Source organism: Melitaea cinxia, chromosome 3 (assembly GCF_905220565.1).
Source record: "Melitaea cinxia chromosome 3, ilMelCinx1.1, whole genome shotgun sequence".
NCBI lineage: Eukaryota > Metazoa > Arthropoda > Insecta > Lepidoptera > Nymphalidae > Melitaea > Melitaea cinxia.
Window position 1 is genome coordinate 6,330,870 of NC_059396.1, and position 27,226 is coordinate 6,358,095.

A 27,226-nucleotide genomic window follows, 5' to 3' on the forward strand; every position below is an offset into this window, starting at 1 on the left:
TTCATTTCTTATTGTAATATATTATTATCTTGTAACATTTATGAGATAAAACAAGCTTTCTACTCTAATACTCATATTTCAAATAAACAAAAATTCTAAAAGAATAACTTATTTTCAAAAATTAGCCATCCTTGTATTGTCTCATCTACATTGCTTTGTTCCTGGATTGAGTTTTTTATTATATCATCTATAATCATAAGGCATTTAAGGTATTTTAGGCTTATTCACCAGAATTATTATTGTCTTTATTAAAAAAACTAAAGCATAACGAATATTTTCACATTATTTTATGAAAATACCATAGTTATAAATATACAAGAAATATTTTTTTTTATAGGCAATTAATTTAATTTTAATTATTAGTTTTGCTTAGGGCTACCATTTATATGGCTATAAGAAGTGTTTGCGAAACATAAACAATATTCGGCCAGCCAAAACAGCTAATTAGGCTGATTAAAATCCCATTGTAAAAATTTAAGAAAATTTTAGAATTTTAAAGTCAAATAATCTTACGGATTACTTGGATCTTGAGACTCTTTTAGACCGACTTATTTCAGTTTTAATTTTCTGTAGTTTTTAATGAATGTTTAATATACTTGTGATGTTCACAAATAAACGGAATTTAGGGAACCTTAAACTCCCTAAATTATTTGGCACCAGTCTTGCCCTAACCAAGGAGGTCAAATATCTTGGAGTAATCCTAGATAGTAAGCTTCTTTGGAACAGGCATTTAGACTCAAAAATCAACAAAGCCAGCATAATCCTCTGCCAATGCAAAAGGCTCCTCGGCAAAAGCTGGGGCATATCACCTAAAATTACTCTATGGCTTTACAAAACTATTGTCAGGCCTATAATCACCTACGGTGCGGTTATCTGGTGGCAGAGAACAGAACTTACAACCGTTAAAAACAAACTCCAGTGGTTTCAGAGAATAGCATGCTCTGCAATCACTGGCTGTATGCGTACCGCCCCCACAGCAGCTCTTGAGGTTATGCTTGACCTGGCACCGCTTGACTTGTTCATACAACAGGAGGCGGCTATGTCAGCTATCAGGCTGAAACACTTGGGCTTGTGGTGCAACCAGGAGGGTCCACACAATAGACTTTGGAGCAACCTTGTGAGCTATGAGCCACTACTTGCTGCTCCTTGTGATAGGATTCCCAAACAACATATTTTCGAAAGAAAGTACCATATACAACCGTTTGAGGCTGAAAGAGACCAATCCGGCATACGCGAGGTCCGCATCTACACGGATGGCTCCAAAATGGGGTCTGGCACCGGTGCCGGAATGTACTCACAAGACCTCAATATCAACTTATCACTAACGCTGGGCCAACACAGCTCCATCTTTCAATGTGAGTGTGTTGCGATAACCCATGCAGCCACCGCCGTCCTGTCAAAAGGCATTAGGGATTGCAATATCCGTATTCTGTCGGACAGCATGGCCGTACTTAAAGCACTAGAGAGCAATTCGACTAACTCTAGTCTTATATACGAATGTCATCAAACCCTGGAAGCATTAGCCTCACATAATGAGGTAATCCTCCAGTGGATAAAAGGACATAGTGGATCGCGCGGAAACGATGCTGCCGACGAGCTTGCAAGACAGGGGTCCAATACAAAGGTTGCCGGCCCAACCATCCTGTTGCCGCTACCATTTGGACAACTGCGCTCGTGGGTAAGGCAACGTACACGTGCAAATCACAATGCCCTTTGGGCAAACCAAACCGGCTGTAGACAGTCCAAATTGGTACTCACGGAAGTATCACCGCACCTAGCGTGCCGACTGCTCAGCCTCAACCGCCTGGACATCAGAATAGTTGTTGGCACGATTACCGGCCATATGGCACTCAATCACCAACTATTCATCATGAATGCAACAGACAGCCCTCTTTGCAGGGGCTGTCTGGCTGCTGAAGAAACAGCCGCCCACGTAATCCTGGAATGCGAGGGAGTGGCCGCACACCGGGCTACCATCCTTAAGGAAATAAGGACGCTCCGAGAAGCCTGTGAACGCCCCAGGAGGCTTCTGAGCTTCTGGAAGGAGCTGGGCTGGCTAAACTAGTCGGCCCACTTTTCACGCATAATGGACCACCTTTGCGTCTAAATGCGGAAAACCGAGCCCACTACAATACAATACAATACAATATATTTGTGTATGTGTCCAGTATCCAGACAATGTCATGCAAGCTGCTGCTAAATCTAGTGGACTGTATCCGCCAGCGCTCAGAGAGCGAGGCGGGGACGCCGCAGGGCAGGCATTTGCTCATGCGCATTCTAGAAGTCTTTGTACTCAAGTTTAAAACCATCTCCAAGTTGCAGCTGCCTGCGCTCATGGCTAAATGGTATGTAATATTATGTAATATACAGTACAATATGTTATATTGTTCTATTCAAGATTTGAGGGTGCATTATAGTAATGGAAATCATTATATTTAATAATTTTATTTATGGACAACAATAAAAAATATTTAACTGTTAATTTGAGTAATTAATAACCAAGTGTTTATTAAAAATTAAAAAAAAATGGGAACCCTTAGTAAATTTAATTGAATAGTTTACACTTATGTTACCTATCTCTTAATAAAAGATTTAAAAATAAACATAAGGTTTAACATTTAGTAACATATTGTAATTTTTATGTTCTAATCAACTAAAAATGGTAGATCTAGTTTTTTTCTCAGTTATAATCATAACTACTTTTTTTTTTTTGCTGAGTATCAGGTGAAAAAAATAGTTTGAGTTCCCTGTAAGTCTTTCTACAAGTAAAAAAGTATTGTAAAAAATTAAGAGGCATTAGATAGTTTATCATTTTTTAAATATCTTATTACAAGACAATATGATGAGTATGAAATAGTTCCTTGGACTAAGCTACAGTTATAAGCTATAAAGTAAATATCAAATATTTAAAAATAAATTTAAGGTCATGGAATGTAATATGTTTGTTATTGTATTTCTGTAGCAAGCAAAACGCGCTGTCAAACCAAAATGGTACAAATGGCACTAGTACCACTACTCCAAACACTCCCACCACTCTTGCCCCTAGCACATCCAGTACTCCTGCTCCCAGCACTTCTACAGTTGAAGTCAAAGTTGAAGAAGAGAAACCGACACCAGATTTTCTTGATAGTATAAGCAAAGTCGAAGAGAAATCAAAAATAGGCTTCCCTACTACACAAATGAATAACCTTAATGTAGGCGACTACAGGACTCTAGTTAAAACACTAGTTTGTGGAGTAAAAACTATAACGTGGGGATGCGCTTCTTGCAAGGTAAGTCATTGGTTTTACTATAACAATTGTAAATTTTATTACAATAATCTTAAGTTTTGGAAAGAGTACCGAGAGCTTTTTCCTCCGGCTTTTTTTAACTCTCAGCCAACACAAGGGACAATACTTACAAGTCATTTGTTGTAATATTTAAAAAAGCCGATGACATAATTGAAAGGCGATGTCTACCGTGGTGCTAGAGATTAGAACACATTGATAAATAGTGTTATTTATTACGTGACACTGGACTACGTTTGTAATGCACCTACATTTTGTTCAATTATAGCAACTTTGAAATTGTGAGTTGATTTGTTACCATGACTCTTTTATGACTGTTAAGTGTGTATAAAACTTCATGACGAAATAACTATTTTCGTTTCATTTTTCATTACATTTCAATGAAATATGTTAAAGTATGTTAATTATGTGTGAAAAGTTCAAGCTTTATGTTGATGATATAACATTTTGTTTTAATTTTAGACTACATCAACTACTGAAGGTACACCAGCAACAGCAATTCCAAGTCAGAAACTGTTCAGTGCCAAAGAAACTCTCGTATTTATAAGATTAGTACGCTGGGGCCTACAATCTTTAGATATTTACACATTGGCCGCTCCGAGGGTGCCGGTACAGCCGCCGGCGCAACCACATGTGCGATCTAAAGAAGAAAAAGAAGTACTAGAACATTTTAGTGGCGTGGTTAGTTCATTTATACTCTAGAAATATATAGGATGTTCGACTCCTAACTGTGTTCCTTCAAATCGGTGCTCTGTAGGTGTTATAGATCATGTTTCTTACGATAAAAAATCCTTTCTTCCTGGCCTTTTTTTAAATTTTTCTTTGTCTTAATATGCGAGCTACTCTGGCAACGTAATTCTGCATAATCGTCCAATATTATTTTACTTAGCCCTTAAAAACGTCGATAAAGTGAAATGTTACTAACTGCCGCATACAACTAAAGAACCGCATATGGAAACAAATTCTTGTTCTCGTAGAATATTTTATTATAATTTATAGTCGTGCTTATGGGTTCACGAAAAGTATCATGTGGAATGAGTCTATCAAAGTAGCTAGTCTATTTAAACAAGTGAAAAATTTAAAAATGGGCCAGTAATTTACTAACGTGGAACGTGAACCTACTGAACCCCCCATTTAAAGAAACGCAGTTAGGAGTCAAACACATATATTTATTGTTAAAAAAATATTAACAATGAACCTAATTTCCTAATCTTTATTTCAATTTTTAGTTTTCCATGATGAATCCTCAAACTTTCCAAGAAATTTTCACAGCGACCATATCCCACATGGTAGAAAGAATAAATAAAAATCCTACATTACAAATAATAGCTAATACATTTTTATCTAATCCGGCAACATCACCAATATTTGCAACTGTTCTAGTAGAATATCTATTAAAACGGATGGAAGAAATGGGTACCAATATAGAAAGATCGAATTTATATCTAAGACTTTTTAAACTAGTCTTTGGCTCCGTTAGTCTTTTTCCGACTGAAAATGAACAAATGCTTCGACCGCACTTGCACAGTATAGTCAACAAGGCTATGGATTATGCCATGACGGCAAAAGAACCTTACAATTATTTCTTATTGCTACGAGCTTTGTTCCGTTCAATCGGGGGCGGCAGTCACGACTTACTTTATCAGGAGTTTTTGCCTTTACTGCCCAACTTATTAGAGGGATTGAATCGCCTTCAGAGTGGTCTCCATAAACAGCATATGAAAGATCTTTTTGTTGAGTTGTGTCTAACTGTACCCGTTAGACTAAGTAGCCTATTGCCTTATCTACCAATGTTGATGGATCCATTAGTGTCTGCGCTCAATGGGTCCCATACTTTAATATCACAGGGCTTACGGACCTTAGAACTTTGTGTGGATAATTTACAACCCGACTTTTTATACGAACATATACAACCCGTCAGGGCCGATCTCATGCAAGCTCTGTGGAGAACATTACAAAATAACGAGGTTGCAAGAATCGCGTTTAGAGTGCTTGGAAAGTTTGGCGGTGGGAATAGGAAAATGATGATTGAACCTCAGAGATTAGAGTACCGAGAAAGTGATGCTCCACCTCCGGCCGTCCAGGCTCACTTCCAAGATCAACCGAAACCAATTGATTTTGAAGTTGATAAGATTATAGAAACCGCCTTTTCGGCATTAAAGTCGAGCACAACCGACCCCTTCTATCGCCGGCAATGCTGGGAAGTTCTCCGATGCTATTTGGCAGCATCATTGAATTTAGATGACGACAAAGCAACTTTGCATAAGCTATTCAGTCATCCTAGTTTCCTCGAAGGAAAGATTCCTTCTCAAAATGGTCCCTATTATAAATGTAACAACAATATCGTTAGAAACACACACCGTACTGCACTAACTGGAATGTTTGTCGCCGCGGCTATCAAAGAATTACGGCATCACGTTTTACCAACTATGGTATCTCTAGTCCGTCATTACACGCTAGTGGCTATAGCCCAAGAAGCCGGCCCATTCGCTGGCTCGGGAGGTCCCAAAGAGGGCCTCGACGCTTTAGTGCTAGTTGACGCAATCGCTGTAGTGATGGGCCACGAGGAAAAAGAATTATGTAAGCCTGGTCATCTGGCTCTCGTGCTCATGATAGAAACGGCGGCGACGGTCCTGGGAAGTAAGGAGCGCGCCTGCCGTCTTCCTCTGATGGAATATTTAGCGGAGCGAATGTCGGCGCTATGTTACGAACGAGCCTGGTACGCAAAACTGGGCGGATGTATCGCTGTCAAATTTATGTTCGAAAAAATGGCACCCGAATGGGTCTACAAGCACGTGTTCACGTTCCTCAAGGCGGTTTTGTTCGTGATGATGGATTTAACGGGTGAGGTTTCATCGGGCGCTATAGACATGGCAACGGTGAATTTGGAGCGCCTCGTGCGCGTATGTGTGTCGGGGCCGGGCGGGCCGGCCGTGCAGACCGGACCGTCGGGGCAGGCGGGGCCACCCGGACAAGATGGGCCGCCGGGGCCGGCGGGGCAGGTGGGGCCGGCGGGGCATGTGGGGCCGGCGGGGCAGGTGGGGCAGGCCGCGGAGCCCGACGGCGACGTGGGCGCGGCGCGCGCGCGCGCCCTGCACGACGTGCTGCAGGAACTCGTCCTGCAGGTCACCAGCCCGCACCTTCTCGTTCGCCAGCAGGTATTTACTGCCGATATTCGTCGTGATGTTTGACCTAGTTAAGAATTTCGGATTTTACGTTATATTAAACATTTTAGGCGATGAAATCCTTAGAGTTGATCGCGGAGCTACAGAATAAAACCGTGACGGAAGTGATGGACCCGCATAGAGAAGTACTAGCGGACATCATTCCGCCTAAAAAACATTTGCTTCGACATCAGCCGGCCAATGCGCAGATGGGTTTGATGGATGGAACGACCTTCTGCACTACACTGAAGCCGAGATTGTTCACAATAGGTATGTATTTTACACGAAGTGACAAAGTAATGTAATAATTTTTTATATGATCTTCTATTATACGTTCCTGTTTGCAGATGATTTAAGTTAAAATTGTAGCTTCAATTACACAGACTTTACCAGGAATATTGTATACTTGCTAATCGCAGCAAGCAGCGTTTTATTTTCCTATAAAGGGAAAAGGTACCTGTGACCAAGTGTGATACCTTTATATGGTAGGCCAAAAGCTTGCAACAGTTTGCTACGTAAATCTTACGTCAGTTTACTTTCAGTTTAGTAGGATATTATCCATTTTATAATCGAAATCAACTAGTTTCACATTTATGAGAAATTCATGTTTTTGCTGTGTTTACACTGATAACTGATTTTTTTAACGTGTTCATTTGTGAATTCGAATTTGTTCCGGCGTGTCTGCGAAAAATTTGTAGGAACGTTCACTATTTTTACTTAAGCTAGAGTTATTTTTTTATTGCGCTCCATGCAAACATCCGTCGATCGTTACACCTCTCCAGACCTAAACATCAACGAGCACAAGGTGTTCTTCCGCGAGCTGCTGTCGCTGTGCGAAGCCGAGGACGCCATGCTAGGGAAGCTCCCGTGCTACAAGGGCGTGGTGCTGGCTCCTTTACGAGCCTCGGCACTGCGCGCGCTCGCCGCCTGCCACTACATCCCGGACAGGAACTGCCGCGAGAAGATCTTCCAGGTGCTCTACAAGTCGCTGGAGAAGAGCGACCCCGACCTGCAACAGGTAATGACTTCGTTGCCTATCGTCAAGATTGAAAACGATATAAGCTCCTTACGTCCGACATAGCTTTAATTATGACATACTTAATGAGTAATTTAATGATGTTTAATTGTCACAGTAATTAGACATTTTTTGATCTTGTCATTTATTCATAATCATCAATATGTTATTCATTTGCAAATGAATAATCCTAAATTTATAAGATTTAAGGTTTTTTTTTTACATTTAATTTTATGTGTTCATTGAAAGTCTTGTTTTTTAGGCTGGGTTCGAATGCATGCAGAAATTCTTATCGGGTTTCCAAATCGACATGGAGATGGTACATCCAGTTATGCGTCCGCTTTTGCTCACGTTAGGTGACCACAGAAATCTTAGCGTGAATGGAGCCAAGCGACTCTCATATTTGACTCAATTATTCCCATCCACGTTTAGTGAAAAACTTTGTGAACAACTACTGCAGTTGCTTAAAAAACTTCTAGATTATTCCATACAAACTAATAGAGGTAAGTGTAAATAAATAGGCGATTTGTTACCAATAAACTTAATTTTTATGTGTATACTATAAATGTCATCTATTTCAGGAGGAAACTTTCTTCAAAGCGTATCAAAAAATATGGAAAATGAACAGAAAATCATAATATTAATCGGTATATTCCATCAAATACCCGCCGCGTCACCGCGATTCATCGATGTCCTTTGTCGTTTGATCTTTCATACGGAGAAGTCTTTAATGATTGAAGCGGGATCCCCTTTTAGAGAACCCCTTGTGAAGTTCTTACTCAGGTAAGATTGTCACATATTAAATTTATATTAATTTTATATTCCCAAATTTCCAAATTTTAAGTAGTACCTACTTAAAAGCTAGGCTTGGTTGCCGGTACTTATTTTTTACGTGGGGAAATTCCTCATGGATGACTCCAGCGCGGAGAGGTTATATCAGACACCTGTAATACGGGGCGGCACTGCAATGCCGGGCTGACTGCCGACTGGCCAAGGCTGGGACAGCCAGTCTTGGCCAAGCTTGGATAATCATTGGCATGGTCGAGGCTGGATTAATCAGCCTGGCCCAAGCCTCGCCCTTTTGTCTACTTTGGGGATTCCTACATGGGTGTTCCATATTTTGAATAGGAACTTTCCTGCTGTTGTCCTTCAGTTATGACAAAATGGCGAACGTTTCAACTTAAGTCAGAAAACTGGATGAAATCGCTCTTTAGCGACAAGATCGCCTTTGTACATCTATGTTTTTAGTTACTACTTTGTTTGTATTTTGGTCTGTAATAAAGAAAATTATCATTATACTACATGTCACTCCACCCGCTTAATATATAATAGATACATTTACTAGATAATGGTGTATAGAATAATCACAACAAATTTCAAGGCAATCGATTCATTAGTTTTCGAGAAATTTTGGATATCGATTTGAAAAACCTGGTTTGATAATTAAGCGTTTAAAAATTTGGAAATGAATGAATAATAAATTTGTCAACTTACATTGAATCCTCGATACCAGGCCCATACATCACTATTACATTTTATGCATTTCACACTTTCGATGAGGCAGAAAACACCGTAAGAAAAAAACAGAATGCGATATCCGATGTTTGGTTCTTCTGGTGCGGATGTCTCACGATCGGTCTTCATTTATACATTACTTAAAAAAGATAAACTTGCATATGAAAGACAATTAATAGGGGACGCATACGGCAATAGTAAGGAGCTTTGGAAGACATTAAATAATATTACGCACTATAAAAAACCAAAGATATCAGCCATGGATTTGATTGCATGTAGTAATCCGCAAGATTGTGTCAATAGTGTTAATAAATTCTTAACAAGTATTGGGGAAAATTTAGCTAGAAATATAGTAACTAGTAGTACCACCTCTCTGTCAATTAATTCTATCTCTGCCACCCCTGTGTCATTGTTTCTTAGACCTACAGACGTTTTGGAGGTTAGTAATCTTATCACGAGCTTAAAAAATAGATGTGTCGTGGGTATCGACCAAATATCAGGCTCACTGCTTAAAAAATATAGCGAGATCCTGATCCCACCAATAACTCATATAGGTAACCTATTTTCCCGATATATATAAAAAAATCGCTCATTGTACCTGTCCATAACGGTGGTGATAGGGACTGTGTTAATAACTGCAGGCCCATATCGTTGCTTCCCATACTATCAAAGACTCGGGAGCGATTATTAAACAAGCGGCTAATTGACTACCTTCATAAGCTAAAATATTGTCTTACAATCACAGTATGGTTTTCGTGCAGAAAAGTCAACCGATGATGCCTTACTGACTTTATAGCTAGTAAAATGGATGGAGGCGAGAAGGTAATTGGTATTTTTCTCGACTTGGCTAAGGCCTTTGATACGGTATCTATTACAACCCTTCTAGGAAAAATGGAAAGAGTGGGTATTCGTGGTGTTTTGCTTCGTCTCTTTACTAGTTACCTGTCAAATCGTTCCCAAGTTGTAAAAATTGGTGACTAGATTAGTGAAGAATTGTCTGTAACTGTCGGTGTTCCTCAGGGCAGTGTCCTTGGCCTCACATTATTCCTCATCTACATTAATGATCTTTTAGAGACAAAATTGCTTAACGGAAGATTTGTAGCTTTTGCGGATGACACTGCCCTGTTATTCCATGCTACTATATGGGAAAATGATGATGTAATACAGGTATTTTGTAGGTGTATTGTAATACAGGTATTTTAAACCTAGCATAGGCATCAGACTCGCATCAACATTGACGAGGTTCGATTTTGGGTAAACGACAGCTATTTTTGACGAACGTATTAAAAGTACTTTAATGAATGTATCTAAAATTACTTTAATTATTAATGTTAATGAATAAAAAACGTGAACAATAAAAATGTAAGCCTGTGATTTGCTATAACTGTAAAATTGTTTTTTTTTTTTCTCTGTAATGTACGTTGCACGTTGTAATGTATGTTGTTTTCTGTTTATGTTTCTGTGTAGTGCTTGGTAAATAAATAAAAAATTTATAGAGAATATCAATTATGAGGCGGTACTTTTTGTTGCTACTGTTTTTGCGAAAAGATCTGGATCGATAAGATTCTCTAGAATTTTTATATCTGGCATCCATTTTTTTTTGCAATATTTGTAAATAAGAACCTCAAAGAAGCCCAAGTCAACAAAAAGATGACCCAGCCGGCCTAGCATGCATACAACGAGATATCTCTTGACGAGAGAGAGAGATAATGTCTACATCGAGTATTTTCTCGATTACCCTAACATGCGCACTACGAGAGACAAAATTCTCTTCCGAAGACTTCGCCTTGTCGAGTAGAGAAACATTATCAACCATAATCACAACTGAATATCATTCTTATTTCTTATGTCGTAAAGTTGAATTTACAAGGTTATTGACCAATTTCAAACGAGTGACACATGTTTTATTTAACAATGTTCTCGGCCTTTTGGCTAAGATAAAAAGTGTATATCTAATTTAAAAAATCTAATATGGAAAATAAAACGGCGTAAGTAAATGAATTTAATTATATATGTAAAACAATATGCTCGTGTTGTGCTTTATATCTTGTCGCACATTAGATAATTGTAATTCTATCACGCATTGTTTTTTTTTTTTAATTTTTAAAATTCTTTGAATTGTTGAATATATTTTTTTTTGATTATTGATTTTACTTTTATTCTATTTAATTTTATTTTTAGTTATTGATTTTTTTAATATAATTTTGTTTTGTTTTTTATTCTGAATGTTGTCTTGTCTTGTTGTACTAACCCAATATGGACTTATACTTTGGTCTGAAATAAAGTATTATTATTATTATTATTTAGAATAAGAAGCAACAGGGCGCAAATACGTTTTTTGTGTCATTATATGGCACACTTCACTCGACTTTTCGCATTTCCCTCTCTTCGTATACCGAAATTATATAATTATAATAGGGAAACGCCATGGTATACAAAAAATAGGCACCCGGTTTTATTTATTTTTTATTTATCGTCTTTCTCGTCGATAATATTGAAGACGAGAAGTTTCTCTTCCTAAAACGACAAAATTCGACAAAATTACGATGTCATGTTAGCTTCCGTAGAGATAAATATCACAGATCACTAAAATTTAATGATTATCTCTTCTTGACGTAACGAGAAGAGTATCGCGTGCACGCATGTTAGCTACTGTAGACATAGAGAGATAATACGAGAAAAGGGGTAGACAAAATTTTGTCGTGGCGCGCATGCTAGGCCCGCAGGACCGTGTTGTCTGGAGGCACATGATACGGAGGGCCGGCCGCAAATATAATGGGAAAGAGCCAGGCAAAGAAGAAGAATCTATTTGTAAAAAAAAAAATCTGCGTAGATCACAGTCGCACGGACGGCAAGATAGAGACAAAACGTGTCTATTTCTGGCAATTTATACCCAAGCGTACCCCAAACACATTATAGAATGATGAAGCACGCTTTGTATGAAGGGTCACTTGCCGCTGCCTGTGACGAACCGTTCTGATTTCAAATTTTCGGTTATAAGTCGCTTATTTTTTAGAGATATTTATTTGCCAATTTCACCAGATATTCTTGAGACCTCAAACTTAATGAAAATGCAAAAAAAAAAAATAACCATATCTCTTCTTAATTATTTTGATGTCATTACTAGTACTAGTTGCCCAGAGGTCGTAATTCGACCATAATTAAAAAATTTAATTAAAAAAAGCAAATAATAATGAAAAACCTTACCTTTACCTTTTTTTAAAAATTTCAATTTGACTACAGACTTTAAAAATCAACAAAAAATCGTAATATGCTGTGTGTCAAATACATGGTGGTGTGTGTAATGTTGTTTTTATTGATTTAATATATTGTTATGCATAATTTTAAAAAGCATATTAGCATTCTGCACTTCTTCTCTATTTAAACTAGAAGTGTACGACATTTCATACTCCTCCGTCCGCACAATTTTCGCAAAAAGGGGTACAAAGTTTTTGCTTCACGTATCAATATATAGATACATAAATTATTTAACAAAAATCTGAAGAGCTCCACATCCGATTCGCACGCAGATACCCGAAGGAGACGCTGGAGCTGATAATGAGCGACGCGAACATAAAGGAGCAGCAGTGGAGCCGCTTCCTCGTGTACCTGGTGAAGCACGGCGCGGCGGGCGCGGTGTTCCGCGAGGCGCTGCAGGCCGGCAAGAAGCCGCGCCTGCTGCAGCTGCTGGCCGGCGGCGGCGAGCTGCAGTTCCAGGCCGTGCGCGTCGTGGCGCTGCTCGTCAAGTTCGACGGCCACTGGCTGTCCGCGCAGCACGACGTCGTCGAGCTGCTCGAGCGCATCTGGTGCAGCGACACCTACCACGTGAGTGCCGTCCCGCTGCTCCCACTGGTGCTCTCGGTGGCTCTCATCGCGCTATCCGATACTGAATTGTTTATTTGAATACTAGCTGACCCGGCAAACGTCGTCTTGCCGCTAAACGCTATTTAAAAATAGGGGTTGATGGTAGATGGTTGAAAATTTAGGGTTGTATGTATTTTTTAATGTTGTATCACAAAAAAATAGAAATTAAAAATTTTGTCTAAAAAATAAAAAAAAAAATTAGGAATGGACTACCCCTAACATTTAGGGGGATGAAAAATAGATGTTGGCCGATTCTCATAGATACCGGATAAGCACAAAAAATTTCATCAAAATCGGTCAAGCCGTTTCGGAGGAGTATGGCAACGAAAACTGTGACACGAGAATTTTATATATTAGATATAAATAATTGTGTTTGCTCGCAAGCGGAAAAAAAAATCACTTCAATTACATCGACGAGTAATACAACGTAAGTAGACGAAACAATAGTCAAGTAAATACGCGTTATCAAAGATTACTCGAAAAGTAGTAATCAGATCTCGATCAAATTAAAATGGAACAATATGACAAGCATCAGCTTTCGATTAAAACAAGAACTATGAAAATCGGTATACCCAGTGAAAAGCTGTTATAATACAGAGTAGGTCGACGAAAAAGTAGTCAATATGCATTATTAGACATAACTCAAAAAGTAATTGTTACATGGAATTAAAATTAAGTGGGAACACATGACACGCAACACCTTTCGATTAAAAAAAGAATTAAAACCGTAATCAGTCCACCCAGTCAAAAGTTCTGATGTAAAAAAATACAATCGAATTAACAACCTCCTATTTTTCGGAAGTCGGTTAAAAATAAATAAAAATATAATAATTATTTATTTCGAACGGATCCATAGGTGTTAGTTAAAATGACTTAAAAACTATGTTAGTTAACAAATTTTACTAAAAGGATCCCAATAATATTTTTGTTTTTTCGAGCTGGAAACGGATTCAGAGCTGCATAATAGTTCTGTATGCGTCCAGTCTCGTTGCTGCGGTCGTAGGAGGCTGTTGGAGCTGGCGCGGTCTCAGTTAAATTTGCGAAAAAAACAACTTCCATTTATGAATGTGAAACCGCGTTTTATATCATGATATAAGACGCGTGACACCATAGAACTTCTTATATATAAAAATCTCGTGTCACAATGTTAGTTAAAATACTCCTCCGAATCAGCTGGGCCGATTTTATGAAACGTTGTGTGCATATCGGGTGAGTCTGAGAATCAGCCAACATCTATTTTTCATGCCTCCAAGTTACGGGGGTTAAGGGGATAAATAGCATATATGGCAAAACAACGTTTGCGAGGTCAGCTAGTTTCATATATGCAAGACAGTGCAATGATTGTTATAAGCATTTATACTACCGGTAACATATAGTAATTTTTTTGCATAATAACTATTATTATTATTGTTTTACAGGAAGTTCATAAAAAAGTCGAAAACGTCGACTGTACACATTGGAAGGAGCCTAAATTAATCGTTAAGATTTTACTGCATTACTTCTGTCATCATCCGTCGAATATCGACTTACTGTTTCAATTATTACGGGCGCTTTGCGACCGTTTTATACCTGATTTTCAAGTAAGAAATTTTTGATAATGTCCTAAAGTTGATTTAAGTATTGCCATAACACACAGCATATAAATAATTACTCTATTTTTTATAGTTTCTACGTGACTTTCTGGAGAATACAGTGGCGCAAAATTACACTGTAGAATGGAAACGTTCCGCATTTTTCCGATTTGTGGAGCACTTTTCGAGCGATGCAATGTCTCAAGAGCTCAAGGCGAAAGTTTTGCAAATGATTCTTATTCCGTGTTTCGCCGTTAGTTTCGAGAAAGGCCAGAAGATAGTTGGAGGTCCGCCGGCTCCTTACCAGGATAACCCGGACAACGTCGTGTCTGTTTTTATAAACAATGTAAGTTTATTGGCCATTTTGCCACGTATGTTTATGTATGCAATAAACCATTTTATTTATTTTTCCCTAATAGTCCATAATTTTTTTATGCTTAAAGCTAATAAAAGATATTTTTTTGACATTATAAAACTGTAATTATGCATTTCGTCTAATGTTTTACGCCGATAAAAAATCTCAATAAAAACGAAACTATTCATATAATGGCCCACCCGTTCAAAAAACATAGTTTTACAATACAGGTTTTTAAACTTTTGCGGTCACTATGAACATTTTTGATATTACGGGACTTAATGAGTTTGTCATATTGAAGAAACTCTTGACTTACAGAAAGTCTTTAATGCCAATGGCGGTAAGGGTTTTTATCATATCATATCCATTAATCATAATTATGTTTTATTATTATGATTAATGGATAATGGAATTATGTAAACCATCTACCCTCCCTGGTGATGTTTGGTGGAGTTTTAGATGACCGACCCTCCATACTCAAAAATCACGTGTATTTTTTTGTGCTAAATTGAAATTTTTAGAATATTATCTTTAAATACGGGTATAAGCTGATTAAATTTAGAATAATTGTGTTTGCTCGCAAACGAAAAAAAACCGACTTCAATTACATCGACAAATAATACAGCGTAAGTAGACGAAAAAAATTAACAAACACACTAGTCGTCACTACAATTTTCAAGGATTTCCTTCAATTTCATCAGATCCTTGTTTCCTTATGGTACCACACTTGGGATATTTCCTTTCCAACAAAAATAGAATTATCAAAATCGTTTCATAAACGACGAAGTTAGACTCGAACATATTAATTTAATTATATTATATGTTATATGTCCGTGTATATATATACACGAATCGAGTCGGATTGAGTAACCCCTCCTTTTTTGAAGTCTGTTAAAAATTAAGCACCGTGATACAAATTTGTAGACGGACATCAATGTTGCAAGGTGTAAGGTGTACGTGGTTGGCCCTCCGCGTCACGTTTCGTTCGACCGTAGTACATAGGCCGCCAGTGTAACCGTACGAGCGCGCCGCAGGTGATCGACCCGGAGAACCCGTTCGCGTGCTCGGACGCGGTGCGCATCTCGCTGCTGCAGTTCGCGTGCCTGCTGCTGGAGCAGGCGTCGGCGCACATCCACGACGCCAACAACAAGAAGCAGGGCAACAAGCTGCGCCGCCTCATGACCTTCGCCTGGCCCTGCCTGCTGGGCAAGAACTACGTCGACCCCGCCACCAGGTACGTCCTGACGAGAATTTATGTTCCGTCCGACTACCGATGAAGAAAAAGTGGTTTTTTATTTGGGTTACGACTCGGAACTTTTTATGGATCGTTCTGGAATACAAGCAAAGATTAAAAAAATATTTTCTTTTTAGTTTTTGATTTGATTAGTTTCGATTCTAATAATTAATTTTTAAACATTACAGATATCACGGACATTTATTGCTGAGTCACATCATTGCTAAGTTCGCCATTCATAAACGCATAGTTTTGCAAGGTGAGTTTTACTTTACTTTTGACAAATATACTCTTTTACGTTTTACCTTCTAGTTCTAGTCTGCCGGACTGCGAAACAATTATTTAATTATATATAAGAGCAGGGTAGGTGTTATTAACGTTCTTTTTTCAGCTTTCAGTTACAGTGGTTTATTTTCAATTGCAATATTAAAATACTTACCGATTCGTCACATGCGTGGTTATCGGTCGCCGTCTTGTCAAAATTATTATTCTAATAGGTATAATGTAAATAATAAATTTTATTATATATATTACTGTATTCGTTCGTATTACATTTGTTTTAAATACAAACGGCCAGATATCGCCACTCTTGCCCAGTGTTTCCATAGAAATAGCTAGCTAACGAGTATTGCTCCACGAATACTCAGACTAGCCACAAATACAGACTAAAGTAATTTAAGGGTAAAAATTAAAGCGCCTCTGAAATGTTCAATTGAAGTCGTTGATTGCGTCACATGTCGGTGGGATCTACGAATGTAATCTCGGGGCGGCTGACGATGGGCAAAGATTGCCTCTTCGGTATCGTGTCAAACGTGGTCGTCTCCCGATGTCCATATTTGTAATTATATCTATTTAGAAAAAAAAAAAGATTAATTTAAGTCTAGTTTATCGATGTCGTCCGAGCACGTAGATAATATAATTATTTGCAAATCGTAATCGGTGCCCACAGGACAGGTTCCCCTAGTTTGGGGCCGCTGGATATTACCAATGTAACAGTCCTGGTTTCAATACAAAAACATTGCTGTCTTTGTTGCCAGTGTTCCACAGCCTACTGAAGGCACACGCAGTGGAGGCGCGCGCGGTGGTGCGCGCGGCGCTGGAGATCCTCACGCCCGCCATGCCGCAGCGCATGGAGGACGGGAACACCATGCTGACGCACTGGACCAAGAAGATCATCGTGGAGGACGGCCACTCCGTGCAGCAACTCTTCCACATACTGCAGTTGGTCGTTCGCCATTACAAGGTTCGATGTCGCTGGCTCTATTTAATAAATTATTGGCTAGCTATATTTAGTAAATTATTTTTATTTGTATATTATGTCACCAAAACATGTCATGACTGCCTCCATCAAAGATATCAAATATCAGTTATTAGTTATAACTATTAAATTCGTATAAAATTAAAATAAGTAAATGGTTCAATCAACAGGTTCAGTAATATTTCTTCCCGTGTTGGCGTTCTGAAAACACATAAGCACAAATGCATGATCTATACCAATGTTTCTAATGAGTGGGGATGGAACCTGCCCGCAAGCCAACAACTGGTGCTGTGAAAGTGATTTTTGATTTCAACCATTGTCTTGATAAATTAAACCAAAGCTAATTTTGACCTAGAATGATGGCCAACAAAATGTTAATTTTCAAGTTATATGTATGTGATCAATAGTTCGATCCGCTGATTGTACGAATCTGCTCGGCAGGTATACTATCCTGTGCGCCATGCGCTGGTGGGACACATGGTGGCGGCGATGCAGCGGCTGGGCTTTTCGGCCACTGCGTCGCTGGAGCACCGCCGCCTCGCCGTCGACCTGGCCGAGGTGGCGCTCAAGTGGGACCTGCAGCGCATCCGCGACCACTCCGGAGACACCATTGTGCGTGAGACCTCACTTCACTACACACGACGTTTTGGTTCTCCTTCTCATTCTTGTGTCGATACTACCAATTAGTTTCACATCAATTTTGATAAGCCGTAAAATAAACTTTTAAACGCTTATCTTAATCCTGTAATGTAAAATGTGTGATGTAATTTTTTTTACTGTAGGTGTCTACATCTCCAAGCGGTGCTATGAAAAGAACATCGTCAGATGAAACCGGTAATGAACCCCGAAAAGCTCTCAACACGGGCTGGGCCAGCCCACAGGCGAGCATGTCGCGGGTGGAACCCGACGCCGCCAAACCTCTCGACAGGCAGCATGTCGACGTTGTCGTTAATCTTCTGCTTAGACTCGCATGCCAGGTACGAATGTTAAGATATTTCGTGGCATTCCTCATTACTGTCATAAAGTTTTAGGCATGCTAGGACCGCGCGTGTAAATAGAAAATTATAAAACTGAACTCAAACTCGTACACTTCGACTCCGATGGATCTAGTGCAACCGCGATCAGTAAGTAAATTAGGATTTATTAAGTTAACTCCTTTAACACATCACGTCTGATGGTAATTTCTAGTCTTTTGAATTCCTTTTGTCGATGACTCTTGTGTTACATAGTGTACTGTATAAAGACTCGTCCGTTTGTTTAATACCATCATAACAGAGAATGTATGCAATATTGAGCTGGCGAATATCACACATGTAAATTTTGCACACGCACTCGTTTAATAAAACTTATATGACTAAACGTTTAGACACGCGTTGCGAGAACGACTGGCGCGTACCAGTGGATACGTACAGGGCTACGTGTGAGCGAGCCCGAGTTTGCGGTTTGATTTTTTTAATAAATACAGAGTGGGGATGACAATACAACGATAATTAATAACACTGGTAATACTAGTTTATAGGAGTATTTCAAAACCATCAAATAAGACCTACCATCAAAATCTAAAAAAAGATTTTTTCAAACAAACTAATTAAGATAAATATAATAAAAATTTATTACAACATGTGTAACTATAGGTTCACTGACCTGTACGTCTACCATGAGTTTTTGTTACAAGCGCACATGACATAACTACAGTAGTAAACGTAGAAACGCAACAGGAATAGTTATCTATACCATACCTATTATGAGTATTTCTAAATTTCACTATAGAGTCTATCGAGCACTCGATAAGACTTATAGTTTTAAATCCGTTATATTGGTATTAGTTACTAATATCTTTATCTCTTTCTTCCGTATAGAAAAAAGAAAGAGTAAACATGATGACTTTCGAATGAAGTGAGGTTTAAACGAAGTTTAAAATAATCCGACAAAAATGCAAAGCAGCATATTACAGTGTATTCATGCGAGCTCAAGAACTTCTAAATTTTTTCAATTTATTCCGTCAGTTTAAATGTCTAACTTAAGTTGTTGTTAAACACTTGTGAAACAATCATATTGTTTAATTGTTATACAATAATTCTAAAACAACAAAATATAAAAAATGAGAACTAATGCTTCCTAGTTCGAACTTATGGTGGATTATATGAAAAAGTAAGTGTTTATTTAAGTGTTATGGTTATTTATCTCTTTTTTTATTAACGTAAATCGTGATCATAATTTTATAAATAAATTGTATAATTTGTATTATATTATTATATTATTTCGTAAATTGAATATAGAAAATAATATTATTATATCGTAAATTGTGTTTTAGGAACGGGGCTATGTTCTACCAAATATAATGCAATTAAATAGTATATAAACCTAATAATTATAAACTTCTCGCACGATTTTTTCAAGTGAGTGACGCAACTATAATAGTAACGTTAAACAGGGTGACATCTGTCAAATATGTTACTCATGGTAGCGAATTGTATGAAAATATCGGCGCTCTAGAATGACATTTACGAGTGTAGTTAACTTAACTGTCCTGAGAAAACTTATGGTACCAAATATAGTAATGATAGTATCCGGTAGAGGCGCTGCTCAACTTGCCATACAAATTTTCTACTACACTCGCTAACGTGTATCGTCTCTGGAAACTCATGGTAGACGTACTGTTATGACGCGCGGTGACACAACGAACTACTCGTTGGTTTGTTTGGTCGGTGACAGTAGGTTACTAAATTTTTAAATTCTCGATAATTATGTTCGCCATGAACACTGATGCACATATTATAAATATCTTCTTATGTTATTTATTAATTTTGACATGATGTCGCCATTGGCGGCCATATTTTTTAATTTATTAAAAGCTCAAATAATTCTATTTTTTAACTCATCAACTGTACTTACATCTGTTGAGTACAAGTCGTTTGTTATAAAAACTCCACAGAAAATGCGGGATTAAGTATTGATCTTCCCGTATCCTCTGGAAAGTATTTTTAATAGTGCGGCCATCGGTTGGACAAATACGGGTGTTCCCATATCTCTCCCGGTACTTCTGTATTGCTAAATTAGCATTGCCGTGGCATTCTCCGTAAACAAAACTCATGTCAGCGTACTCCGAAGCTGTGTAATTATAACGTGGCATTGTAAATAAAATAAAAACTATTTCTACTATTAACACTTAAGCGCCTAATTTTGCACAATTCACCTAATAACTAGGTATTTATTTTACGGTAATGTCCTTGTCACTATAAAAATAAAGCGTTAAATATCGTACAGTTCACTCCAAGAGTCTTTCGAGATAATCCAATAATTAATTAAAACGAACAAAACTCGTGCGCATATGAATAAAATTAACAAATCAACGCGTATATCAAGAAATATGAGTACCTAAATAAACGGAACAGAGACCACTAGCCGCTTGTCGGGTACGCGGCGAGACTGGAAAAAAACCTATAACCTGTTTACGCCTGCCTAGGCGCCAGGGGCCAGATGTAAGATTTTATTCGTACTCATACGATTTTTTTTTGCATTTTTACTCATGTACAATCGCTAGACTAACATCGTACGCAAAATGTACGATTTTTATATTCCTATTACAATGACATTTTGAAATAAAAAACAATTGGAAAATTATAAAACACTGGCAATTTGCTTTAAATTTTGTTATGTTTTGCCCATTACAGTGCAATCTGTAATGTAAACGAGCATTCAGCGAAGTTAATTAAATCACAACAAAACTTAAAATAGTTTTCCAATGATACACTTAAGGGCACATTATTAGCTAAGAAATTAATAAGAAGAAACGAAAATTATACGAAGTTTGCCAACAAATTCTTTTGTTAAAAATTTTCTGGCAGCTCTGGCACAGCCAGTTGTCCTTTACAATCTCAAGGTCAGTGCAACACACGTGCCACGTTGTTTTTTTTTTCAGTTGAAAGATTTAATATTTCAATGTAATCAGGTACTTAGGTACTTTATTATTAATAATTGTTGTTATTGTTATTTGTTGTCTTTATTGCATTTGTTAAATTGCTCGAGCAAAAGTTTTGCGAATATTTCGATCTTGAAATAAATATAGTCATGTTGGCAACGAAATACTTAAACGTATTAAAGATTGTAAATTTGACATTATCTACTTGAAAAAACTAGATTCAGAATTTACATTTTCAGAATTTAAAATTTAAGCATTAAAAGAAACAATAAATTATTAAAAAACAAAAATTATAAAAAGAAAATTATTAGAATTATACTGAATATTAAAACTATTTAACAAATGTTTTGTTTAATTTGTCTTAAACCTATCACTGACCTACCAATTAGGCAACAATTTTGCACGTTTTTAATTACGCGCAATATTATGAAGTGACGAATCGATTGTTTGTACCGATCGCTTTCAAAGGGTCGCTAACCTGCGTATACATCATGTAGAAATTTTAAAAAATGAAACGTCATATTTTGTGACTAAACTACTGGATATATTTTATTGATATTTTTGTATGTGGGCTTGGAATGTCATTACATATACGATGTCAAATTTATCGTTGTTTGTGTCGCCATCCCCACCCCCTGTATAAAGAAAATATAAATGACAAAGTAGACAAGACAGCAGATCAAGTAGTTCGGGTTTCACCGGTCATCAGCGTCGTCGACACTCGTGTCCAGAGGATTGAGTCCCCGCTCTGCCGCAGGTGAACGACAACAACGCGGCGGGTGCGGCGGCGGGCGCGGGCGCGGGCGCGACGGGCGGCGCGGGCACGCCCGGCGAGCAGCTGGCGCGCCGCTGCGTGCTGCTGCTGCGCGCCGCGCTCAAGCCCGACGTGTGGCCGCACCTCTGCGAGCCGAAGCTGGCTTGGCTCGACAAGGTGGGCACGAACTCGAACCGTCCGCCCCGGTGTACCGTTGCGGCTGCGCGCTTGGAGATCATTTCAAATGAGATTACTTGTATTTTTAAGGTATTTTCGACGGCCGAGTCTAGTGTCAACGCGTGCACTAACGCCTGTACGGCCCTCGAACTTCTCGTCTTTCTTTTGGGGGTTCTTCGACGCGACCAGATACTCGCCGCTCTGAAACCGCTACAGAGGGGATTAGCCGCATGCGTGACGTCGTCCAATGCTAAAATAGTTCGCCTGACGCACAACCTGCTCGCCAAGCTGACGTCTCTCTTTCCCACTGAGCCGTCCGGAGCGGCGCAGGCCTCCAAGGTAATCGACTCTCTCACGATCGATCGACGCGAGAAACGTTGTACATAAATATAAAATTTACGAAATAGAAGAAGTTTCTAATAATCGGTATGACTTATGTAGAAATATCGATTATTGGAAATTTCCTCAAATAGCAAAAGCTAATCGTCATTAACGCTCCTCCGCCACAGTACGAGGAGCTGGAAACCCTGTACGCCAGCGTGAGCAAGTACGCGTTCGAAGGGTTGGCGACTTACGAGAAGTCGACGGGCGGCGCGGGCGCGGCGGGCGGCGCGGCGGGCGGCGCGGGCGCGCTGCTGGGCCCGCTCATGATGCTGAAGGCGTGCTGCGCCTCCAGCGCCGGCTACGTGGACCGCCTGCTGCTGCCGCTCATGCGCGTGCTGCAGCGCATGGCGCGCGACCACGTGGCGCCCAGCCCGGACGCCGCCACCTCCGACCTCCTGGTGAGCGACCGATGTCCTCCCTCGACAGAATTTGTTCGATTTCGATGTCTCGACTGACATTTTTGGTGATCTGCACTGATAAAATTTATCGGCAGGAGTGAAACGAATCCTTGGCGTATTATTTAGCGTACAGTTTCTTAGTATTATATCTTTTGTTGTATTTTTAGATCTTGGCACTCGACCTCTTAAAAGCCCGCGTGTCTGTGATGACTGTAGAAACGAGGAAAACGTTCATTGGCACGATACTCGTTGGGCTCATAGAAAAAACCAATGATGCTAAAGTAAGTAAATAGTAATAAAATGTATAAATTACTTGAGTAATATTATATATTTAGAAAATGAGATTTTTATTTGAAAAAAATTTTAAGGTTATGAAAGCGATAACTCGCATGGTAGAAGAATGGGTAAAATGGAAGGGTGCGGCAGCCGTAGCGGCGCCGTCTTTGCGCGAAAAATCTATACTGCTCGTGAAGCTCATGCAGTACGTCGAGAAGAGGTTCCCCGACGACCTCGAGCTCAACGCCCACTTCCTAGACCTCATCAACTACGTGTACAGGTATGGGTACCGTCATTTAAAAAAAAAATAACTAAGCAAAGAATTAAGTATTCAGACGTAACAAGTTACATGACAATTTTTGTATGTTATAAAACTGTATTTTTTTGTTCTCAGAGATGAAACATTGAAAGAGTCAGAATTGTCAACAAAATTAGAGCCAGCCTTCCTGGCTGGTTTGCGATGTCCGCAGCCTCATATTCGTGCAAAGTTCTTTGAAGTGTTCGATGGCAGCGTACGTCGTCGTATATACGACCGTCTGATTTATATAATGTGCTCTCAAAATTGGGAACACATCGGACAGCATTTCTGGATTAAACAATGTTTAGAGTTATTACTTGTGACTTGTGTCCCCAGTAAGTATCACTAAGTCCTATTTAGGTCTAAGGTTTAGATAGTTTGCAACAAGATTATATGAGACTAGCTTCTTATCGCGACTTCATCCGCGTGGAATAGTTATTTGAAAAAAAAAAAAACCGATTTTGAGACATTCTTCATTATGATGATATATAGCCTTTCTCGATAAATGGGCTATCTAACAATGAAAGAATTTTTCAAATCGGATCAATAGTTCCTGAGATTAACGCGTTCAAACAAACAAACAAGCAAACAAATTCTTCAGCTTTATAATATTAGTTATATGAGATATAACAGCTATGTAACTCAAAACTTATATCACTGGCTTGTCACAAAATTCCTTATCTCATGTAAACTCCTTGTCTTGTATAAACAGACAGGTGTTCTAATTTACTACGATTTAATTAGTTTAGGGATGTGGCTAACACGGTCTTCTATACAAGTCAAGAAACTAAGCCCAATTTCAATGGTGAGAGATTATTAGTACGATAATGTCATAACTTTTCGTTCGCGTCAACGTACGTCACTGCTATCGATGTGTGCGGTCACGCGGTGCAGTGCTCACTGTAAATGGTTCGTTGTAATTGGTTATATTGAATGACGTTTCATTGTAATTGGTTATATTTTTAAAACATAAATGCGTGACGTGTGATAGAAAGAGACAGAATTCCATTCTGCCTTCGTTGCACAATACACCTAGCGACCGCCATGCCTCTGGCGGCTTTAAACCATTAAGCCAACGTCGTTGCCTGACCTGTGTATAAGACCGTGGTGTAGCCACCAGCTAAGTGACAGCTATAGTCATTATTTTCTTAATGCGAATACAGGGTGTCCGGTAATTAATGGATAACCCCGCAGGTGCTTGTACGGGGCCAACTCAGAAAAAAATGAAAAAAAAATCTATCAGCAACGGTCTAGGATTTTTTAAATTTTTTATTTAAGTATCAAATTTGATACCTTTGTTCAAACTTTTGGGCACTACGGCTGCAAATTCAAATAATAACGGATTGGATTTTCTCTGGAAAAATAACCTTCGATAATCGGTTTTGCTATCACGCACTGCAAAATATTTCTAGCCACAACTGTTTCTTTTTTTCAAATACTTAAAAACAAAAAATAGTGTATTCGATTTTTTTGTGTTAAATTTTGAGCACCTGTGGTATAAAAAAACGTAGGGAGACCTAGGTGGCCCATAGCTTAAAAAACGTGCCTAATTCATGAAGTTTCTGAAATGGTATTACAGTAAATTTTTTTATTGGCTAATAACTGAGATATTGCTATCTATGTTTCTCTAGCCCTATTTTTCTTATAACCAAAACAAATAATAAAATAAGAACTTCACTTCGAAAATCAGTGAAAGTGTATTTTGGGTTGGTTGGGGTGTTATTACGCTGTGTGACTACGGTAGACAAGAATATAGCCACCCCCTCTCTTCCCGTGGGTGTCGTAAGAGGCGATTAAGTGATATCATCATTACAGCCTATACAGTCCACTGCTGGACATAGGCCTCCACAAGTTCACGCCAAAAATAACGTGAACTCATGTGTTTTGCCCATAGTCACCACGCTGGGCAGGCGGGTTGGTGACCGCAGTACTGTCTTTGTCGCACCGAAGACGCTGCTGCCCGTCTTCGGCCTGTGTATTTCACAGCCAGCAGTTGGATGGTTATCCCGCCATCGGTCGGCTTTTTAAGTTCCAAGGTGGTTGTGGAACCTTGTTATCCCTTAGTTGCCTCTTACGACACCCACGGGAAGAGAGGGGGTGGCTAAATTCTTTAGTGCCACACAGATTAAGTGATAACTCACGGTGTATTAGAGTAGGTGGCAAACAATTTGAACATTTATTATAAAACTACCTATTTGAAATTCTTGTTTAAATTATTAATAATGGCATGCATGGCAACATAGCTAGAAGTTGGTGAAAAAATGCTATTTATAATTTGATGTTTTTAGCTTCTCAAATTCGATTATCGAATTCAAAATATCTTCTTCCGAACATAACGGCAGTAATCAATTGGGCGGATAGCGAAGAAAGAAAGTCCTTTGTAATATTTAGCAATGTAAAAGAAGAAACTGCGGATGGATACAGTGACTCACTCGATCCTGATAAAGAGGATGTACTAGATATGGATTTAGACTCGAATTCAAATCCGAAAGATGATTTGACTAAAAATGTTCCAAACAGGTAATGTTTACATTTATTTATTTTATCCTTATACTTTACTAACGAAGGTATAGCGGTTTATTTTATCAAATTTGTTGATATTTTCTATTTTACAATTATGGATTACAAAAGCAAATTATGGAGTTTTAAATGCATAAGAGAAAAATAGATTAAGAATTTAATCTTCACTAGAAGTACACGCAGTAAGATATTCTTTCACGGTGCGTTTATAGGACGCTAGATGATGCGTCTTATCATTGGAGCGTATAGAACCGAATTAACAGTAGATCCCGTGCCGTAGACAACGCGCGCTGGCGCAGATCGTGAACAAGCAGTCGGAGTTCCTGGAGCTGGCGCGGCGCGTGCGCACGGAGCAGCTGGTGGTGGCGGCGGCGCAGCTGGCGCACATGGACGACGCGCTGGCGCACCACATGTGGCTGCGCCTGCTGCCCGCGCTCTGGGCCGCCTTCGACGAGCGCCAGCTGGCGGTGAGCGCCGCCTGCGGCTGAGGCGCTGATCACGTTCCGCGGGAGACAAATTATTCTTAGCCCATATTTAAATTTAACTTCATTTAAATAGACGAGCTACTTGCTGTAGCTACATCTATCTACGAACTTAAAACTGACGTATCCTACATCGCGATATTAAATTTATCAGATAGATTGAACAATATATACAAAAACCCGACAACAACCGTCGGGGTAGTAGGCCAACAGACACAACACCCGTCTGGTCGGAAGATCCTCTCTTTTTAATGGTGGATGAGGAACTTTACACCATCTTCCTCACATTCCCCCAAAACTTGTTCCCCATGATTAAGTGAGCTCGTAAGTCCAGCTATAATTTGCAACGAAATTGAATTTTTTCCCCCATTTGAAGGAACACTGTAAGGAGTCAAACAGTCTGTATATAATTATATAGTTCGACTCCTTTGTGACTACCTAACCTTGAGTCGGTTCCAAAAATTTACACTGCCGATACGACTCGATAGCTTCGACTTTATTCTATGTTATACTAGCAATTATATACGAGTAAACTTCTTAAAATATAATTTTAATTTCTAGACGATAATGGCTGAAACTACGCCGTTTTTAATATCGGGAATTCACGTCGTCCAGAGAGATCAACCGTTGAGTGCCCTTAACACTTTTATCGAAGCACTCGCTCGATGCAACCCGCCGGTCGTTTTAAAACCGTAAGTTGTGTATATATATTCTTTAGACATTGATAGTTAAAAAAGTGATTCATGATTAAT

The 27,226-nt window shown here is 38.9% G+C and overlaps 1 protein-coding gene across 1 annotated transcript in view; it reads left to right on the forward strand.

Annotated features, from left to right (window-relative positions):
- The window catches only part of LOC123669344 (transcription-associated protein 1), a 45,679-nt gene that overhangs the window by 4,372 nt on the left and 14,081 nt on the right, over window positions 1-27,226 (forward strand). The window contains exons 7-32 of the mRNA XM_045602949.1: window positions 2,169-2,345; window positions 2,963-3,272; window positions 3,750-3,968; window positions 4,517-6,220; window positions 6,335-6,445; window positions 6,523-6,721; window positions 7,234-7,469; window positions 7,729-7,969; window positions 8,048-8,249; window positions 12,512-12,806; window positions 14,264-14,425; window positions 14,511-14,762; window positions 15,806-16,005; window positions 16,194-16,264; window positions 17,043-17,248; window positions 17,705-17,875; window positions 18,046-18,240; window positions 21,943-22,116; window positions 22,207-22,455; window positions 22,626-22,898; window positions 23,066-23,179; window positions 23,267-23,454; window positions 23,569-23,807; window positions 25,761-25,992; window positions 26,273-26,459; window positions 27,036-27,166. Coding sequence (XP_045458905.1) covers window positions 2,169-2,345; window positions 2,963-3,272; window positions 3,750-3,968; window positions 4,517-6,220; window positions 6,335-6,445; window positions 6,523-6,721; window positions 7,234-7,469; window positions 7,729-7,969; window positions 8,048-8,249; window positions 12,512-12,806; window positions 14,264-14,425; window positions 14,511-14,762; window positions 15,806-16,005; window positions 16,194-16,264; window positions 17,043-17,248; window positions 17,705-17,875; window positions 18,046-18,240; window positions 21,943-22,116; window positions 22,207-22,455; window positions 22,626-22,898; window positions 23,066-23,179; window positions 23,267-23,454; window positions 23,569-23,807; window positions 25,761-25,992; window positions 26,273-26,459; window positions 27,036-27,166 — 6,738 coding nt within the window. The remainder of the gene's footprint in view (window positions 1-2,168; window positions 2,346-2,962; window positions 3,273-3,749; window positions 3,969-4,516; window positions 6,221-6,334; window positions 6,446-6,522; window positions 6,722-7,233; window positions 7,470-7,728; window positions 7,970-8,047; window positions 8,250-12,511; window positions 12,807-14,263; window positions 14,426-14,510; window positions 14,763-15,805; window positions 16,006-16,193; window positions 16,265-17,042; window positions 17,249-17,704; window positions 17,876-18,045; window positions 18,241-21,942; window positions 22,117-22,206; window positions 22,456-22,625; window positions 22,899-23,065; window positions 23,180-23,266; window positions 23,455-23,568; window positions 23,808-25,760; window positions 25,993-26,272; window positions 26,460-27,035; window positions 27,167-27,226) is intronic.